The following is a 21,567-nucleotide window of genomic DNA, read 5'->3' on the forward strand; positions in this document are numbered from 1 at the left end:
GGACAAATCCACTATCAGGTAGACAACAGGTGAAATTTTTTCCAGGACCCTACACGGGCCATCTCATCGTGGTTTCAACTTCGCCATAACATTGCCCTGCGCACTAGAACGGAAATGCGTTCTCCTTAATACCAAATCCTCCTGATTAAAAGTGTGCAATAATCTTTTTTGTCTCCTTTGTTGTTTTTTGACATTTTCCTTAACTTGCTTAAGTAAGTTTTTGGGCAAACTCACCCTTTCCCAAACCGGTATGTCCATAGCCCAGTCAAATGGTAAAACTAATTCTCTACCAAGAAATACTTTAGCTGGCGACTGACCCGTAGTTTCCGAGGGAACCAACCTAATAGCAAGACCAAAAAAGGTTACATTTTTGTCCCAGTCTTTATGTTTATCACCAACATAACAGGAGATCATCTGTTTAATTGTCTTATTAAATCTCTCGGTAAGGTTTGATTGAGGATGATAGGGGGGTTGTGAACCTTTGCTTGACCTGAAGAACTTTACAAGTTTCCCTCATAAGGTTTGATATAAAACTAGAACTATTATTGGAAACTAATCTTTTTGGAAAGCCATATCTCATACAGTACTCATGAACAAACTATAATTCTGTTATTTACAGAATAATTTTTTTCTGCTGAATTCAAGGTACGACTGGCATAGGCTAACGGCTTTTCCCTGTCAGGCTCAACTTGCTGCAAAATGGCTCCAAGCCCAATTCCTGAGGCATCTGTGTACATTTTTAAAGCATAATCTTTTTTTCTTGTGGTTAGAACGGGAGCACAAGACAAGAGATGTTTTAATTTTTCGAACGCCTGTTGGTGTATTTTGTCCCATTTGAACCTTTGCCCTTTTTTTGTCAGGCCGTAAAGGGGGTTAGCGATATCACCAAAATGGGGAACAAATTGCCGGTACCACCCGCAGAGTCCCAGAAAACGTTGCACCTATTTTACTGTTTTAGGCCTAGAAAAACTCAAAATGGCATCGGTTTGGCTCTGTTTTACATGCCATCCTTCTTTGGTCAAACAAAAACCTAGGTACTCTAAATTTTTTTTATAGAGATTACATTTGTCTGGCTTAAGAGTTAAGCCTGCTTTTTCCAAACATGAAAATACTGTTTTCAAGTTTTGTAAATGTTCCTCAAAATTCAAACTTTTTTTTTCCCCCTTTTTTTTCAAATCGAGCGCAACTCAGGTCTATTGCCATAGGCAATTTGCTACCTAGTGAGTTGTGCCGGAAGAGTAAGTGCGTGTAACTAACAGTCTGAGTGCGTATCTAGTGTTGTATGATTTTTCAGTGCTGTCATCTATATCTCAGAAGTGAAGTGAGTGATGTGTAGTGACTGAATATTTGTACTGTTTGTAGGACTGTTGCTCTCTGTGGCGAGACTTTTAACGGGGAGATCGGCTCGCATTTACGCCTCGAAGTTGGGAACCACAGAAAACCAACTTCGGCCGCCCACCACTGTGGTGACGGTGGAGCTCGAACCCGGGTCCCCGCGATGCGAGTCCATCACTATGACCACTCGACCACCACAGCGGCTCAAAATTCGAACTCATTTCATTTCATTCCGTGCACCGCCCAGGCTCTATCGACCATTGTCAATTTTAGCCATTGCCAGGATGAGGGGCTGGGCGATGTCGGGTGCTTTATTATGCATATAAAATATAAAATACATGAACATTGAATATACAAACACATTATTAAAAAAATTGTCACGTTTATTACAAACGGATCAAACACGGTGAATTATTTTATTAGGCTAAGCACAATACAGGGACGAAAGGAATAGCGTGACCAAACACAACGAATACGCAGAAAAAACTCCCCAAAAAACAAAATAATCAAAAAAGAATTAACTTAAGTCACCATAGCAACCAATAGTTCAAAGAAATGAGATGGAGAAGACAGTCCTTTGTAAAGGCTTGTAGCCCTCATACGTTGCATTGCTCCCTCTTCACAGAAACAGCGTCCCGCTGTTTGTACGACGGCTCATGAGACTTGTTGTCAGCCTTGTTGCTCTCCTTGTTCCTCCTTAGTATTGTCGTCGTTGAAACAGGAACTGTCCTGAGCGTCCGGGTCATTGTACGGTTTCATACAGAGCACATGAACAACATCTCTTGATTTCCGCCGTTGTGAAGCAGGATCAAAATCTTCTACCGCATAATTCACATCTGATAATTTTCTCAAAACTTTATACGGGCCAAAGTACCTCTTCATCAATTTTTCCGACAGCCCGACTTTTCTTACAGGTGTGAAAATCCACACTAGATCTCCAGGCTTGTAGTCTACCATTCGGTGTTGAGAATCATAACGTTGGCTGTCATATTGTTGAGCCTGTAAAGTTCGCAGCCGTACTATCTGCCTTGACTCTTCTGCTTGTGCAATTAATTGGCCAAGATGATCAGATTCCGGTTCACCCGAACTGTATGGGAACATAGTGTCTAGGGTAGTTTCAGCTTCGCGTCCATGTAATAAATAAAAAGGTGTAAATCCAGTAGTTTCTTGTCGAGCAGTGTTATAGGCAAACGTGACGAATGGTAGGATTTCATCCCAATTTTTCTGCTCGACATCGACATACATGGACAACATATCTGCTAGCGTTTTGTTAAAACGTTCTGTGAGGCCATTCGTCTGAGGATGATACGCCGTGGTCAATCTGTGGGTCACATTACAAAGCCTGTTGAGTTCAGCAACGAGTCTTGACTGAAAAACCTGTCCCCGATCGGTTATAAGAGTTCTCGGAGCTCCATGTTTTAGCATAATTTCTTCGACGAAAAACTTGGCTACCTCTGGTGCATCTGCTGAAGGCAGTGCTTTTGTTATAGCATACCGGGTAAAATAGTCAGTACTCACAATGATCCATTTATTTCCTGCTCGAGACTTTGGAAACCGTCCAAGCAGATCCATACCAATACGACAGAAGGGTGCTTCTGCTGGAGGAATGGGAATCAAACGGCCCGGTGGTTTTTGAGCTACGTTTTTTCTTCGCTGACATTCCTTGCAATGCAATACATAGCGACGTACGCTTCGATATAGACCGGGCCAGGAGAATCGCTTTCGTATTCGGTCGTAAGTTTTCGCAAATCCCAAATGGCCTGCTGTTAAGGAATCATGGAAATGTCTGAGGATGTCCAACCGTAGATGTTTCGGAATAACAGGTAGCCACTTTTTTTCCGCCGGATCAAAATTCTTCTTGCACAAAACGCCGTCGATAACCTCAAAGTCGGTCTTAAGAGAGCCGCTTGACCCTTCATAAGCATGGATCTTATTAGCTACATCTGGATCCTTGAGTTGTTCACTTGCTAGGTCGAGGACTGAAGTTATGACACTAATGTCCTCTGGCACGGAGCTTTCGTCAACGGGGTACCTTGAAAGGCTGTCGGCATCATTATGTTTTCTTCCGCTTCTGTATACTATTGAGACCTCGTACTCTTGCAGTCTCAGCGCCCATCGTGCTAACCGTCCGGAAGGATCTCTCAGGCTGGCTAGCCAGCACAAGGCATGATGGTCGGTAACAGTCTTGAAAGGCTTTCCGAAAATATAGGGTCGAAATTTTGTAATGGCCATATGACCGCAAGACATTCTCTCTCCGTGGTGGAGTAGTTTTTCTCGGCTTTTGATAGAGTTCTGGACGCGTATGCTATAACTTTCTCTTTCCCATTCTGATGTTGGACTAGCACTGCTCCTATTCCGTAACCACTGGCATCGGTATGTAACTCTGTTTCAGCCTTCTCATCAAATAGCCCTAATACTGGGTCGGAAGTTAGGGCTTTCTTTAGAACTTTAAAAGCTTCTTCTTCATCTTTTTCCCAACGAAATTTTACGTCATTTTTCAATAAATTTTGCAATGGAGCAGCTTTCAGACAGAAATCCTTTATAAACCTTCGGTAGTAAGAGCTGAGCCCTAAGAAACTCCTCACATCTCGGATGTTTTGTGGAACAGGAAAATTTGTAATGGCTCTTACTTTATCTGGATCTGGTCTAATTCCCTCGGCATTCATAACGTGGCCAAGAATTTTAATTTCCGGTGCTGCAAACAAACATTTCTTTGGGTTCAAGTGAAGACCTGCGTCTTGAATGCATTGAAAAAAAGCTGTTAAACAGTTAAGATGTTCATCGAATGTCTCGGAAAAGACGACGATGTCGTCGAGGTAGCATAAGCACATATTCCACTTAAGGTGACGAAGGAGGTTGTCCATCATGCGCTCAAAAGTTGCTGGAGCATTACAAAGTCCAAATGGCATCACCTTAAATTCGTATAGTCCTTCTGGTGTTACGAAAGCAGTCTTTTCACGGTCAGCTTCATCAACCTCAATCTGCCAATAGCCACTGTATAAATCCATGGTGGAGAAATACTTTGTGCCCTTTAGAGAATCCAAAGTATCGTCTATACGAGGTAGTGGGTAGACGTCTCTTTTGGTTAAAAAAAAAAGAATTAACTTAAGTCACCATAGCAACCAATAGTTCAAAGAAATGAGATGGAGAAGACAGTCCTTTGTAAAGGCTTGTAGCCCTCATACGTTGCATTGCTCCCTCTTCACAGAAACAGCGTCCCGCTGTTTGTACGATGGCTCATGAGATTTGTTGTCAGCCTTGTTGCTCTCCTTGTTCCTCCTTAGTATTGTCGTCGTTGAAACAGGAACTGTCCCGAGCGTCCGGGTCATTGTACGGTTTCATACGGAGCACATGAACAACATCTCTTGATTTCCGCCGTCGTGAAGCAGGATCAAAATCTTCTACCGCATAATTCACATCTGATAATTTTCTCAAAACTTTATACGGGCCAAAGTACCTCTTCATCAATTTTTCCGACAGCCCGACTTTTCTTACAGGTGTGAAAATCCACACTAGATCTCCAGGCTTGTAGCCCTCATACGTTGCATTATATATATATACAGATTTAAATATTTCTATTATACAATATACAATTTATTCCGATGAGCTCTTCTGATGTCCTTTCCAGCTTTATTGAGCCCGAGCCCCCAGTTCCTCTCTGTGGCCAAGCGCCAGGTCCTGGACCCATGGCTTCCCTCGTTGGCTAGTGTGAACCCTTCGTGTCACATTGGTCCGACCAGGTGCCAGGTCCTTCAGCAAAAGGGGAGGGGGTTGTTCGATTATTCAAAAGCTCCTCAGCTTTTGATTGGGTGCTTCACAGTTTAAACACTGATCATTGGGACTTTGTTTCTTCATTACTCTTTCACTGGATCATCCTATTTGAAGTCAGAGTCTTCCCATATTTCGACCGCTTCTTCTCTCTCCGATTGCTCTCCCTCTGTGTCGTATTCTTCGTCTTCAAATTCTTCTATTTCCTGGAAGAGTACCCTATCGACGCTGTCTTCGGCTTCTGCCCTTGCTCTCAGTTTTTCGCTCCTCCTCAGTTGTTGCGTTTCATGTGGAGTCTGGATGGTCTCATCCCTCTTGGTGTGGAGATGTTCCTGGTTGGCCTCTAGGAATTTAACCAGGTCCTTAATGGTTTCCAGGGCTTTTCCATCTCTCTCCATTCTTTTTCAAAATTCGAACTGTAAACGACAATGTCATCCAAATAAAAATCGGCACACTTACCGACTAGGTGACCCAGGATTGTAGTCATCATGCGTTGGAACGTGGCCGGGGCATTGTTGAGTCCAAAGGGCATTACCTTAAATTGGTACATTCCAGAATCGGTTATGAATGCCGTTTTGTCCCGATCCTCTAGCCGCACTGGAACTTGCCAATACCCTGAGGCCAGATCGAACGTAGAGACGAATCGTGCATTACCCACTCGTTGTAGAATTTGATCGATGAAAGGCAAAGGGTACCGATTGGGCGCCGTAATTTTATTCACCTTTTTATAGTCCACGACAAATCGATCGCCAATCACCCATTTTCTTTTTGATTAAAAAACACTGGGAAGCCCAGTTTGTGGAGGCAGGCTCAATGACGTCATCACAGAGCATCTGTTGCACCTGCTCTTCTACTAATGGTTTCTTCCATCGCGGAAGAGAAAAGGGGGACCGAAAAACCCGATTTTCCGTCAGTCACGATCTTATGCTCAGCAACATGAGTTCTACCAGGAGTGTTTCTGAACAAATTCGGAAATTGTTTTAACAATTCAAACAAACTTTTTTTCTGATCGGAATCAAATTCCGATTTACTTACTAAATTTTGCATTTTTTCCTGATCAACATCACCTTTATATGACAAAAATCCTCCTTTAAGTTCAAAGTTTTTGAAGTCAACTATAATTTCAGTTTTACTCAAAATATCACTGCCGATCAAGATCCCAAATGGGACCCTGGCGAGCTCTATTAGATCTGTGTGTACGACACTGTTTCGTATCTCCACTTGGGCCCAAAGAACCCCCACAGGCTGACAGTACTCACCGGATGCCAACTGAAATCTATCACCGTGATAGGGTCTAACTTGATTAGTAGGTGAACCAACCTGCGGAGCCAGATCGAAACTGATCGCAGAACAATCGGCACCGGTATCAATTTTTGCTGTCAAAATTTTGTTGTTAACTCTCACAACTGGATTAAGAAAACTAAATTTTTTACTAGGGGTCTTTTTACCCATGGATACACTACCCCTTCTCATGTACCCCAGGTCTAGTTTCCCTGATTCCCATTTGATTTACAATTTTTTACAATATAGCCGATTTGACAACAACCAAAACAGGTACTTTTCGAAAAAAATTATTTGTCCTAAAAGGCCGTCTTGAAAGTTGTACTGCATTTTGTGTAGGTCCCACACAATTTTTTCTAATTTCAGGTTGAAATTTTCCAACACAATTTTCACAAGATTCAAAATTTTTACGAGATTCAATTTGAACATTTTCACGCGTTGCAAGAAATTGATCTAACATTACAAACAATTGTTGTAAAGAATTAGGCTTCCTAACTTTAAATGTCCTCACATTATAGGGTAATTGTGACATTATAAGTTCAATTTTGTCCGACTCCGGAACGGTTAAATCGAACGGCTGAAAAAGATCTAACTTATGTAATACGAAATCAAGGTATGAACCCGTCGAAAACTTTTCAGAGAATAAAGCACGAGCTAATTCAACCCTGGTATGATACCTTGAAAAGGTTTGTAATAACAAGCCCTTGAAACTTTCCCACGATTTATGGGGGCCCCATTTTTCCCATTCGTACCTGCCTATCGTTTGCCACCAGGCCTGAGCACGACCTTCAAACGTACTTACAACTAACTCGATCTTATTGGTTACACTGTAAAGATTAAAATACAATTCATATTTTAATAAAAAGCTTCTAACGTCTTCTCCACTACCTGAAAATATAAGACTACCAACACTGCGTTGGGTCAGTGGAACCAAAGCATTTGCGGGATTTAAAGGTAATGCCGGGGGGAAGTATTACATGCATCTCACAATAAGGATTTGACATCGTTGGATAAGTAAAGTTCATTTGTGAACCACTTGGTTCCGGTTCAATTTGTACACGCACATCATAACCTAAATTTCTAGGTGTACTATGATTATTCGGATTCATTTCTAAAATCAATGTTAAATTTCAAAAAAAAAAAAAAAATTTGTAAGCAAAAGTACTTTCCACCCGCGGTTTGCCCCATTTACTGAGAACCGGTCAAGCCCCCAAAATTGCAACGTCCCTTATGGGAGTTGCTTGCCCGGTTCGAAATATCCAGTAATAAGGTGGCAAACGAGAAGTGGAAAATGATTGCAAATAAACTTTCGCATGAAATATTATTGGTGTAGCAGTAGTAGGTAGGGCCTCCAAAAAATGGCTCAGGGATCCATGATGTCTTAAGTCAGCCACCTCGTTGGGCAATTTGCCTGTTGTGGCGTTGTATTTGTATTGTATTGTATTGTATTGTATTTATTAAATTCAATATAAGGTTAGTCAATTTTAACAATAGATTAGTACAACATGGAACCCTCTATTTAACATTAACAGAAAGATACTGGCTCACCAATTGATGATCATCAACAGTCAAACTTTTATGCTGATCGGACATCCGATGTTGTTAGTCACTTCGACGTAGCTTTTCCCCGCAAGTATCAGTGAAGGTCTCTCGGTTCAGAGCCGGATCGTTTCGATTAGTACCAGGAGGCCTCTCGGTTGAGGGCCGGACCACCTTGATCAGCTCCGGGGGCCTCTCGGTTGAGGGCCGGACCACTTTGATCAGCTCCAGGGGGCCTCTCAGTTGAGGGCCGGACCACTTTGATCAGCAATGAAGAATTTTGACTGTGAAGATTAATTAATGTTTTCGATTCCGGACCTGCCGGGAAACAAATTCGAACACTGTAAACTATTGCATTTTAACTAATTATCAGCTTAGTTTCCCAGCCTAAGGCCAATGGATACGGTAGCAAGACGGTGAACCGTCCTACTAGAGGGCTTCAGTTGAAAAGAACTATCGGGCATTATGAGATGCATCGGTTGCGTGTAGTTACAGAGACATATCTTACACAAGGGACAGACTTTATTTCACACAACATACTATATACATGACGAGAAACGAACTGTGCAATAACTAGAATAATCACCCGATGGCGCTTTGAGCGCGCACATCAATCCTCGCTCTGAGGAAGTGGCTTTCTTTTCCCACACGTCGGCGGCGACGCCACAGACTATCCCCCCAGTGAGCGAGCGAACGCTAATGTAGGAAATACAAGATTGACATTCACATATTGATGATACAAAATTATAACAAATAATAAGCAATGTGCATGTGTGTATAAATACTTGCGACAGCTGAGAATTCAATATTTTGCAAAGACGAATGAAAAATACGAATGTATACGATGTTAACATATTTGCAATGATTTGAAAAAAAAAAAAAAAATGTTAATTAACACCTATGCGAGAATTGCGAAAATAATATAAACACATATGCGAAAATGTAAAGGCATAACACAAGAATATAAATGGGTGTAAAAACATATGCAATCAAAAATACGAAACAAATCGTTCTGGAAAATGAACTCTTTGTCCATAACGAGTTGTTACTGTTTTTTCTGTCGTTGACACTGGACTTTTGGAGTCCTGTTTAGAACTGATCTCATTTGGTAGTTCGGTGACTGCAGGTGGTTCTCTGTCATCCATGGCGAATGCAGGTTTGACTCTGTCAATAGACACTGAGATAGATTTACCATTTACTTTGATTACAAAAACTTTGTCGGTCCTTTGCACTACAGGATATGGTCCAGTATGGGAGTTGCTCAGCTCCAGGGGGCCTCTCAGTTGAGGGCCGGACCACTTTGATCAGCTCCAGGGGGGCCTCTCGGTTGAGGGCCGGACCACTTTGATCAGCAATGAAGAATTTTGACTGTGAAGATTAATTAATGTTTTCGATTCCGGACCTGCCGGGAAACAAATTCGAACACTGTAAACTATTGCATTTTAACTAATTATCAGCTTAGTTTCCCAGCCTAAGGCCAATGGATATGGTAGCAAGACGGTGAACCGTCCTACTAGAGGGCTTCAGTTGAAAAGAACAAACAAAGGATGAACGCAATGTGAGAGACAAAGAGGGAGGAATTTATACTCCTATTTCACAATAAATTTGGGACCACATGTCCTCGCAAGGCTTTTTCGCCTCAACAAAAATATCGGATTTACATATTCATGCGTCACTATATTATAAACATTACAATTGAATTATTACATTGGAATTATTACATCCGGCAACATAACACAATCCGGAGAGCTGATCAGACTCTCCCGATTATGTAAACAATACCAACAAGACAACAAGTAATGAAATATTCCGACGGGGGTCTGCAGCCCCCCGCCGAAAACAAGTGAGTACAACACTATATTTTCCGTACAACGAGACTTGCAACAACTCCCTCGGGAGGTTCTTTAATAAAAATAAAAATATTTAACCGGGCAAACCCTTAAGCCTCGCCCAAACTATACATATTCTGGACCAAACCCCTCCACGAAAATAGCGACATCGTCGTCATGAGGGAAATTAATTTATGTGGGACATCAGTAGCCCGACCTCTGGCCCGTTCTCGTTCGACAGCCGAACTAAGCGAACATTCTGGCCCTTACCGGTTTGCCAGCGGGTCCTCGGGTGGTTTCTGGTAACTGAGAGGTCCCTGGGGTCTAAAATAAGAAGGAATTTCCCACATAACGACAAGATCACCATTAACGTAGAGGGATCGGATCCCGATACGTTACAGAATTAGAAGGTGGTACACCCCAGGTATCACTGTATTTCTATCAACCATGGCAAGGAAATAATGTTTGTTATTATTCAAATTTGTAACAATAAGAACGATAACCAAAGAAAGAAAAGAACGACTGTTACTGATTTCAACACAACACTTGAGAAAAACTACCCCCCTCCATCCAATTTGAAACTTTTGTTTTAATTACATCATTTGTTTTTTCAGGTATTTTCTCACCATACGTATAATACAGGGCCTGAAGCATTAGTCAAATCAAGCATTACTCAAAAAATATGTAAACTATATATGTACATACAGAATAAAAAATTACGGATATCAGAGAACTGACCGACATGAATGCAAGGAACGCCAGGGGCTCTGCCACCGGACTTATCCCGTTGCCGAGATCTCTTCCAGCCCAGCTGCAGAGTCTGGAACAAAGTGAGTGCATCTGACAGTCTGAGTGTGTAGCTAGTGTTGTGCTTGGTATTTCAGTGCTGCCATCTATACTTCAAATTGTGAGTGAAGTGTAAAGATTGAATATTTGTTACGTTGTAGGCCTGTTGCTCTCTGTGGCAAGACTTTTTAACGGGGAGATTGGCTCGCATTCGTGCCTTGAAGTTGGAAACCACAGAAAACCAACTTCAGCCGACCACCACGGTGGTGGCACCGGTGGGGTTCGAACCCGGATCCTTGCGATGCGAGTCCCTCACTATGACCACTCGACCACCACAGAGGCAGAACTGACCGACAGTAGAAAACAACCCCAAAAAAAAAAACTACTTATTATGGTACATTCAATTCATAGTTTATGATAGTGAGAATTAATGTTCTGAATACATGGAAAGCGTCCTTAGATTTGACCAAGTTTAAAAGTATCAGTAGCCAGTGTTTCGAGTTTCTTACAAACCTTTAATGTACATACAACCATACACAAAAAGTTATACCATATATATGTGAAAATTTTAGCACCGCAACAGAATGTGCACCGGATCTTCTTTTCCCTTTGAAACCGATGCACAAAAATTGGCTATTTAAAAAAGCTATCTTGCTCCAATAGGAGTAACATTCGTAGACCAATGTGTTAAGTGACATGTACTAACACGTTTTTCAAATACTTAAAGTGAGTTGGACACTTACACATTTTCCCAGATTGACAATTTTGGTATTTACTACATTTTGATGCAAAAAAACTATTTTTTGGTACTAGCTGTATTAATGATTTATGGTCTTCATTGTATAAATTGTAGTTGGCAAGATTTAAATTTGATTTAAAAAACAAAGACACCAGAAATAAAAAATTTTCATGTAAGATCTTCTAATTCATGTGAAAATTATCATCCAAAAAAACACATAAAATCTACAATTTAATTAGAATAACTTACTTGTACTGAGCATTAACATTAATGAATGCTACATAAAATTCTTTATCAACTTCTGGATCACATCTATCTTTAACAAAATTCCTTACAGCTCGACAAAGAAAAGGATACACTCTAAGAAAAAGAAAAGATTTATTAAATAGAAATAAAGTAGAATGAACCTTCTCTCCTCTCTATCAGTTTTTTTATCTCTAACAAACCTAATTATTCAAGATACATATAGCATCTTGGTGATAGCCAATTTGGCAATGCTAAAGCACTAGCAGTTAAACCAATATTCCCTCTTAACTGAGTGCATATGCAGTGGTGCACAGTGAATGAATTTGCTTCATTCAATTTTAATATTTACTAGCTATAATACCTGGAGCTGCCTGGGTTTTCTTCAATTACTGGGAGGATCGAAAAAGTGACAAACCATTATAAAGGAATAAACTAATACATAATACTGGCAGCATTAAAGAGGCAAAGCATTGTAAAGGCATATGCACGTCTGTGCAAACGCATTGCTGGGGAACCACGATAACCAAAGTAAACATTCTAAAAGTCATTGTTGAGGCTCAGAAACCGTTGTTGCCAGACAAATTTTTGCCTGTTTTGGACATTTGCCCAGCTCTGAGGTAGTAGTCTATCATTCAAGTCAGGTCCCATTTGGTATACATGCAAAATTTGGAAACGATAAATCTAAAATTGTAGATTTGTATAGAGAGCATACACACAGAAAATAAATATTATATATATATAGATTTGGTGAGGTATTAACGCTTTTGCTCTGTACACACAAAATAATCAAATATACCATTTGTGTATGCTACAGAAATGCTGTATGCATAGGGGAAATTTTTGTACCTTGGCCATAGTAAATCCTGAAATAGTTTTCAGTACCACATTCTGTGGGCACGAACGGCATAGTGGTAAGATGCTTGTCTACTACCATGAAAGTTACCATCAGGTCCACGGGTTTGATTCGAAGGAGGACATAGCTGATAAGCAGTTTCTACCAAACCTGAAGCGACCACCAATAGATGGTACCTCAATATACTCTTGCTGGAAGTCCTCTCTGTCTAAGATGAGGACAAAAGTATAACATTACTTTCTCTAAAGAGAAAGATTTCCAACCCAATTCAATCTGTAGTAAATTGCTGCATGGTGATATGACAGGAGTTGGTGTGCAGTAAAGTAGTAGTAGTATTGCATTCTAACCGATGTTTGAGAAGTGCAAGAAATTAGTAATACATGTCCTTACAACTGTTATTTCATCTGTGGCCTTGACAGAATTGCAAGAAGGCACATTTCAGTTACAAAATTGTGTTCTTGTTTTTGGTGTTTTTTCTCTCACCATTGCAAGCTTAGTGAATTATATTTAATAATGGATGATGATTTTTGCTCGGCTAAGGTACATGAAATCAATAGGCTTTTCGGATATTATGTCAAGGTGAACTTGGGAAAAAAAGTATTGTTTCTCTCAACCAGGAATCAAACCAGTATGCAAAAGCTCCTGGGTTTGATTCCCAGTAGAGAGAAACAACACTTTTTTCATGGTCACCCTGGCATAATATCCAGAACTATTGATTTCAACTATTGAATATTATTAAGAACTATGATATATTTAATAATTATGCAGTTGCCTGACAAATCATACCAAACCTTGTGAACAAAAAAAAAAAAATAAAAAAAAGCCAAAAACTTTGTTTTAGAGCAGCTTCGGAGCAGCAAAATATAGGACTCAGAGCAGATATTTATACATTGCAGCAGCGAAATTAACAAGAATATTTTCATTAACCCCACCCCTTTTCAAAATAAAACAACTGCACTATCTTTTGTTATCAAACATCTTTTCATCAGCTTGTTTTTTTGGTGTTTCAGGCTTTTGACACCTTGTTTGAAAGAGCGGCAGTCATAAAATTTTTCACACCAGTCTATTTAAGATGATTTTTGCTTACTGAGGGCACTATTTGCTGTCTGGAACAGCAGCACTTCAAATGGGCTAAAATTTTCTATAAGTTTTCAATGTTCATATACTCAGAAAGAAATTGTTGCAAAATGGGAAAGAATTTTGGAAGCATAAACACAATGTTTGGCGATTCAGCACTCATTATTTGACAAGATTGGCGATCTGACACTTGTTATTTGGCGATATTGGTGATTAACACTCATTATTTGGCTATATTGGTGATTAACACTCATTATTTGGCTATATTGGTGATTAACACTCATTATTTGGCGATATTGATGATTTAACACTCGTTATTTGGCAGCATTGGCAATTTAACACTCGTCGTTCAGCAAAGTTTCTAAATTAGCATTTGTAATTCGGCGAACATGCACTTTTTACTCCCGGAATTAAATTTTTTTTCATGAAACATCAGGATTTGACACAATGACAATTGACTACAGTAATCTCTGCTGCTTCCAGTAGCGACTTTTTTTTTAAAAAAATGGAAACTGACTCGTATTTGTGCTTTAAAGCTGAAAGACTATTGCAAATCATCTTCAGTTGCACAATCACAGATATTATCGGGGTTTCATGATGGAAAGACCAATGAGGAGCCGATAGTTTAAGCACAGTGGAATAAAACACCCTCTTTTTGGAAAGAATCGTTTCATGACAAGCAGGAACAAAAATGTTTTGCCGTCCTTTCCCAAATTCCGGGCATACTGAAGCGAAATTCGCTATTTGGAGCAGAGAAATATGAAAATACACAATTGGAGTAGGATGGCGCAAGATGTTAATTTTGCCACAGAGTTCCCACCCCTGCTCCAATTTGGTGGAATTAAGTTAATTAGCAATATGAGTTGCACCTAAAAAACTTTCATCAAGTGAATTTGAAATTAATTTCCTCAGAAGGAGCAGTGAGAAAATATATTATCACCCATCAGTGCTTGCCATATAAAATGCTGATATCATAAATGTTGTATCTCTAATGAAATAAGCCAGCATTAAAAGGGCCAACTGAATAACAGTAAAAGCATTCCAGTGGACATTTACATTCACAATGGAATGTAAAAACATTCCATTTTCCTTTCTATAGATTGATTATGCACATTTAATTCATATAAAGAAGTTTCTTCCTCCATTATTGTTGCTTTAGTGTTTCTACATTAATTATATTTGTATTATTTATATTTTTTATTTAAATATATGATTTATATACATCCATTTTTTTATCCCCCACTAATATTTGTATTTTAAACAAAACCCCCCTTCATAAATCTATCTCATTTCAAGGTACAAGATTACCTATTTGAAAGTGCAAGCCATGTTGCACGTTAGAACATTTTAGCTTCCTCTAAAAGTTCGTATTTCATGATCACAGTGTTAGGGTTTAACAGTTCCTGGGTCTTCTCAATCCCAGAAAAGCAGAAATTAGAGTGCTCTCTCTCTCTCTCAATCTGAGGATTCAGTTATTGTTAATATACGAGAAATTTAAGTAAATATAGAGACATTTATAAAAGAAAAAAAATAAAAGTAAAAAGTATCAATACATTTAAAGTTCATTAATATCATTAATAATTATATGTTTAATTTATTTAAAAACAATTGAATAACTAATACATAGATTTTTAGAAATAATTTATTCTCTTCTCACTGAAGGTTCTACTCCAAAACAGGTTAATGTGTCTGGGAGGGAGGTAAATGTATTTTGTGAATTGACAATAGTGTTTTAAGAAAATAATTCAATTTAGCAATGGATGCAGTTAATAAATTATAATTAAAGTATTACACCATAATATTCTCATTGACTAGAAGTATTGCAGCATAAACTATTCTACAATATTGTTGGAAAAAAATGTAATTTTGTAAAATATTTCTTTAGAAAAATTTGCTACACTACAGAAAAATCCACCCCCCCCCCCGGGTAATTTCAACATTAGTAGAACAACCCTTTAAACTATTTCAGCTAGGTACTTTTATTTTTTGGGGGAAAAATATTTTATTGAATTAGTCTTGAAACAAAAAGATTTTCCTTTGCAAAAAAGCTTCACATTCTGCACTTACAGCAACCTTTCAGTGATTAGTTAATAAATGAATTCAAATGAATGAGAAAGAAAAGACTGAATTCAAATTACTTATTTATTCGAAAATTCCCATTGTATGTCAAATTACTGGAAAATTTTTAAACATTACAAAATGGCTGGGCTTTTCAATGCTAATATAAGAGGCAAGAGGTTGAGACGAGAGATTTCGTCAATGCCATCTAAAGGGCTAAATTTTCTGTATGTAAATTTATTTATCTATTAATACGAGATTAATTTTATTCAAAATTTATTGATTGCGGCTTGGGTCATTCCATTTCAAATCACCCGGCAAAATGCCAAAATGACACCCATAGTCTCAGATTTAGACTATATATATATCATATCATATCTATATATATCATAGACACCATGCATTTCAGAAGCGGGTCATTCCATGTCAAATCACCCAGCCATGACACCCATAGTCTCAGATTTCAATGATTTTTTTTTTATTTGTTGCATTTACCATTCTTATTAACCGTGTGAAATATTATTTGCATATCTCTAAAATTTTTTGAGAAAAAAAAAGGTTGAAATTTATCAAAAACTGATGCAGATGACTTTTCCGAGGCTCAATTTTTAAGGGGCATTGTTTGAGAAAATAAATCATAACTTTTTCAATTTTCAATATATTCAAGTGAAATTTTCACTAAAGTGTTCACAAAAACATACAGAATATGAATAAAAATAATTCATACACTTACATTTGAAATTTACATGCAAAACAATTATGTAAACTTTGTTTTTGTGGAATTTTTCGTTAGAAAAAATACAATTTTTCAAACGTATTTTTAGACCAGAGGCACAGCAGTTACCAAAACAACTTTTATTTTAAATTTCTCCTAAATATATGAAGTAAAATACTGGAGAAAAAAAATAATGGTTTTTTGACTGTTAATATGTTTATTCTGGCTCGCAACACAAAATTCATCGAAATAAGACTGGATCGTTCCGATTTCAAATCATTCAACTAGATACTGAAATGCAACCCATCATCCCAGATTCCAATTATTATTTTTTATTTATTGCTTCTACCATGCTTGTTGGCCATGCAAAGTTTCATGTACATATCTCAAAAACTTTTTGAGAAAAAAAATGTTTTCTAACCTCACGAATGACGTCTCTTAGGCTAACCCCATTCAAGCAATATTATTTGTGAAAATATATCATAACTTTGCAGATTTTCAATATATTCAAATGAAATTTCCACTAAAATGCTAACAAAAAAATGTGGATTATGACTAGGAAAGAAAATTTAAACCTTTGCATTAAAAAATTAGATTGCAAAAAAATCGTTGAAATTTAATTTTTGATTCTTTTTATAATAAAAACACAATGGCTCACCTTTGCTTTTTCATTTGCAAAAGCTCTCCTGTTTCTCTCATGGCATATTCAGTGACATTGAACTCTTTTTTTTCCTTGTTCCCATTTCTTAAAGCAGGGGCCAGAGTTAAAATTTGCCCCTGTTGTGATGGGTAAATTGAGTCTTATTTCTAATTAACTTTATCAAAATATTCATATTTGCTTTCTGTTTAATATCTTCATTATTATGAGTGTACATTGAGATTCATTTTCTGGTGATTTTTCAAAAACTTTACAAACATTTGATTTTAAAGTGTTGCAAGCAGATTCAACTTTTCTTTTGGCATTGTTTGACTTGCACTGTGGAGCTACCGTATGAAGTTTAATTGGTGACTCTTCTATGTTCTGTAGAGATGAATTTATTTCTTCAAGTGCTTCTTGTTTAATAATTGACATTTTTCCAAGTTACTTCTCTACATTACTGTCACTGTTCATCTCTTCACAGTATTCAGTTTCTTCATTTAATTTATTGTTGTTTATATTCGCTGTCTCTACAGGCATGGCATATTTTTTGCCCTGGAATTGATTTTGTACAACCGTTTATTTCATTTATACATGAAAAATACAAGTTTACTATCCTTAAACCTTCTGTTATTTTTTTCTTATGACATTTTAAAGGATTAAAGCATGCTTCCGGATATATTTCATACTTTGAGAAAAAAGCTCTATGATGCTTAAACACACAGTAGATAAATGTTCAGAACTTGTTCCACTCCTCAATATTGATGTCTGATGGGTCCAATGATGTAATGGGTAACAGATTTTACACTTTTGCATAACACTTTTTATGACAGTCAGATCCAGTTTTTTTTCCAACACTATAAATTTCAAGTGTCTTTTCTGACATTTTCCTTTATTTCCAAAATGATGATATAAAATATTTAGCTCAAATGGAAATTGTGTTATCATAAGAAAAATTTGCTAACCCTGAAGTAGGAGTAGGCTACTTTATGGAGCAGGTTCTCTGTCTTCAGCAAGATCATAATTGAGACTTGCATCATTGGATAGCGGGGGGGGGGGCAGTTTAGTTCTAACACTTTTGTTTTATTTTTCCCAATGAAGCAGCAGCAGTGACTTTATCATCACCTGCTGGGATGATAAAGTCTTATAATTAAATAAGACACCAGCTGCCCTCTGAAGGACAAAGACTGGTGTGCCATAGTTCATATCTTCACAGAAGATATTATTATTTTTTACACCCATCATCACAACAAGAAACATCACATCTTATATATCACCACCAGGCATTATATACATTAGGTTTTCCATTCTACTCTCTTCCATCTGCCTCAGCTACAACAATTAGGTTGTATCTGATAATTTCATTCTTTGTGATTTAATGCCTCATATTCTGGCTTTTTGTCAGCAATTTTAAATCATTTCTTGGGAAAAATATATAGAGGCTTGTGTTAAATATTATAATGTAGATTTTTTTTCACACAAGTATAACCATTTCATATTTATCATATACATTAAATATATGTTTATTAAAATATATGCTGTAAAAATCAAAGTAATTAAAAAAAAATTTAACACTGTTGTGGTAAAATAACTTTATAATTAAGCATGTTAAAAAACTTCAAAAATTAATCTATATATATGATTAACATTATCTGGATTTATCAAATACAAAATAATTCTTTATGCAAAAATATATCAGATTGCAAAAGTTTGTCTTTGTTGCATCATAAGAAATATTTATAGATCAATTAAAAGTGAAATTAATTATCGGGAATTTGAACACTTCTAAGAATCTGAACATGAAGGTTTAATTTGAAAAATTATTTTATTCACCCAAAACCTTTTTTTTTCACCAACTCTCATTTGACACATTACATTAACATTTCTAATTATTTCATAAATTCATTTAATCCTAGAATTTTAAAATTTATTAATTGTTTTGAATTATTGCATTAACTACTCATGGAACTTAATTTAGTGAATACTGTAATAAATATATAAGCGTACATGAAAAATAAAATATAAATTTCTTTTTAACAAGCATGAATCATTATATTAAGTCAAAATGTACAAATATAATTAATGTAGTCATATAAGTACAATTGCGTTTTGTTACTCAAATGTATTAACTGTCAAAATAATGTTTACTTTTCTAGTCTTCTTAATATATTAATAGGATTAAATTTAAATAAAATTGAAAATTCATGCTGTGCATCCAAAAAAAAGTGTTTAAAAAATTGTGTCAAAAATAAATAAATAAAATTTAAATGACTTTTTCCCTCTAAGGTTTACATTTTTTCTATTAATAATCTGCATTTTTTTGTGAGCATTTTAGTGGAAATTTCATTTGAATATATTGAAAATCTGCAAACTTATGATATATTTTCACAAATAATATTGCTTGAATGGGGTTAGCCTAAGAGACGTCATTCGTGAGGTTAGAAAACATTTTTTTTCTCAAAAAGTTTTTGAGATATGTACATGAAACTTTGCATGGTCAACAAGCATGGTAGAAGCAATAAATAAAAAATAATAATTGGAATCTGGGATGATGGGTTGCATTTCAGTATCTAGTTGAATGATTTGAAATCGGAACGATCCAGTCTTATTTCGATGAATTTTGTGTTGCGAGCCAGAATAAACATATTAACAGTCAAAAAAACATTATTTTTTTTCTCCAGTATTTTACTTCATATATTTAGGAGAAATTTAAAATAAAAGTTGTTTTGGTAACTGCTGTGCCTCTGGTCTAAAAATACGTTTGAAAAATTGTATTTTTTCTAACGAAAAATTCCACAAAAACAAAGTTTACATAATTGTTTTGCATGCAAATTTCAAATGTAAGTGTATGAATTATTTTTATTCATATTCTGTATGTTTTTGTGAACACTTTAGTGAAAATTTCACTTGAATATATTGAAAATTGAAAAAGTTATGATTTATTTTCTCAAACAATGCCCCTTAAAAATTGAGCCTCGGAAAAGTCATCTGCATCAGTTTTTGATAAATTTCAACCTTTTTTTTTCTCAAAAAATTTTAGAGATATGCAAATAATATTTCACACGGTTAATAAGAATGGTAAATGCAACAAATAAAAAAAAAATCATTGAAATCTGAGACTATGGGTGTCATGGCTGGGTGATTTGACATGGAATGACCCGCTTCTGAAATGCATGGTTCTAGACAAAAAATTCCTTTGCCATGTCTAATGCATTACAGAAATGTGATCTGGTCCAACCTCATTCTTCTTCTGGGATCCCAGGAAATTACTGATTGCATTTCAGGTACAGGATTCTGGGAGAGAAACCTTAATCACAAAAATGAATTTTTGCCAGTACCTCGGCAAAAAGTGGAAAACAGGCAAAATGGGTAAAAATGGAAAAAACGGCAAAAATGAAAAATAATATTGCATTAAGGATGTTGTGTAATTATCAATCATTAGAACTATAATTTTGATGGATAGTTTTTAACAATTTATGTTTTTCCATGTTTCTATTAATATCATTGAAATCAATAATATTAATAGTATCAATTGTGTGGCAGCTTTTCATGTAAAGTGGTGTGTATTTCGAGCAAAACTGTTTAAAAACATGGTTTTTAACAAGTTCATTTCCCTTAACAACAATAATAAAAAAAATGCTACACATGCTAAAAAAAAATAAATATTTTGCTTCTCAGTTGTCCTTTCGTGTGTGAACATATTCAAAGTTTTTTAGAGAGATATAGATGGCTTCTTTCTCAGCCAGAGATATCAAGGAAACAGTTATTTTCCGGATATTATGCTGAGGTGAGCTCGGAAAGAAAAGTCATCACGTCTCCGCCGGGACTCGAACCCAGGCCTGGGTTAACTGTTTCCTTGATATTCAAAGTTTGTTGAACAGTTCTTATATGAAGTTGCGAATACAAATTTAAATTCTGATTATTGCGATTATCAACTTCAGCAATAGGGAAAAGATAATAATACTACAAAAAAAATAAAAAAAATAACAGAATACAAGGTTTATAATAAATTGTGTTACTCTTTCATGTGCTTTCATCCTGGTTGTAATAGCTTTAGTATCATCATGCATACGGTTAAATTTCCCACATTTTGCCATCTCTTTCATAATCCTTATATTTCTTTAAGGTTTATATCATCTGATGTTAAAATAGCAAGCTATTGAAATGTTTGCTTTTAATTTAAGAGATGCCAAAAAAAAGACAAACATCTAAACAAGTTGAAAATTAAAATATTGTGAGCTTAGTCAATTGTAGTGATCTATTTACAGATTACCTGATACTTCGGAATGCAGCTTCGTGGCACTAACTTCACTGACATCTATTAAAACTAATGAAATGAGAAGGAATTTTTTAATCTCACTTCTATGATACAATTAATATTGTTGGGTTTCATTAAAGACGTATGCTTTATTAAGAACTTATACAACAAACTTGCTCGGCAAATTGTTTCATATTTATCGCTAATCCTATTGTCAAATTGAAAGAAAAACTACTGCTCCAGAGGTTAAAAAAAAATATTTTTAAATATTTCTCAGAACTCATTTCATGAAAGTAATAGTTCAAATTTTGAATTCTTTTCATTTCTGTCACTGGCAAAAATTATTTTTGTCTGGGCAGTTTTTTTCATGGCTTTTACCAAGATTTTTTCCACTATAGCAAAAACACGCCAACCCGGTGCCATGGTATTATTTATTTATACATCTC

At 36.4% G+C, this 21,567-nt stretch overlaps 1 protein-coding gene across 1 annotated transcript in view; it reads right to left on the reverse strand.

Moving 5' to 3' along the window:
• The window catches only part of Mcm6 (minichromosome maintenance 6), a 103,995-nt gene that overhangs the window by 61,617 nt on the left and 20,811 nt on the right, over window positions 1–21,567 (reverse strand). The window contains exon 3 of the mRNA XM_089244308.1: window positions 11,527–11,637. Within this exon, the coding sequence (XP_089100434.1) occupies window positions 11,527–11,637 (111 nt within the window). The remainder of the gene's footprint in view (window positions 1–11,526; window positions 11,638–21,567) is intronic.

This window comes from Pholcus phalangioides, unplaced genomic scaffold (genome assembly GCF_987345545.1).
Source record: "Pholcus phalangioides strain wild (caught in Gottingen) unplaced genomic scaffold, Ppha-v1.0 ptg000015l_1, whole genome shotgun sequence".
Classification (NCBI taxonomy): Eukaryota; Metazoa; Arthropoda; class Arachnida; order Araneae; family Pholcidae; genus Pholcus; species Pholcus phalangioides.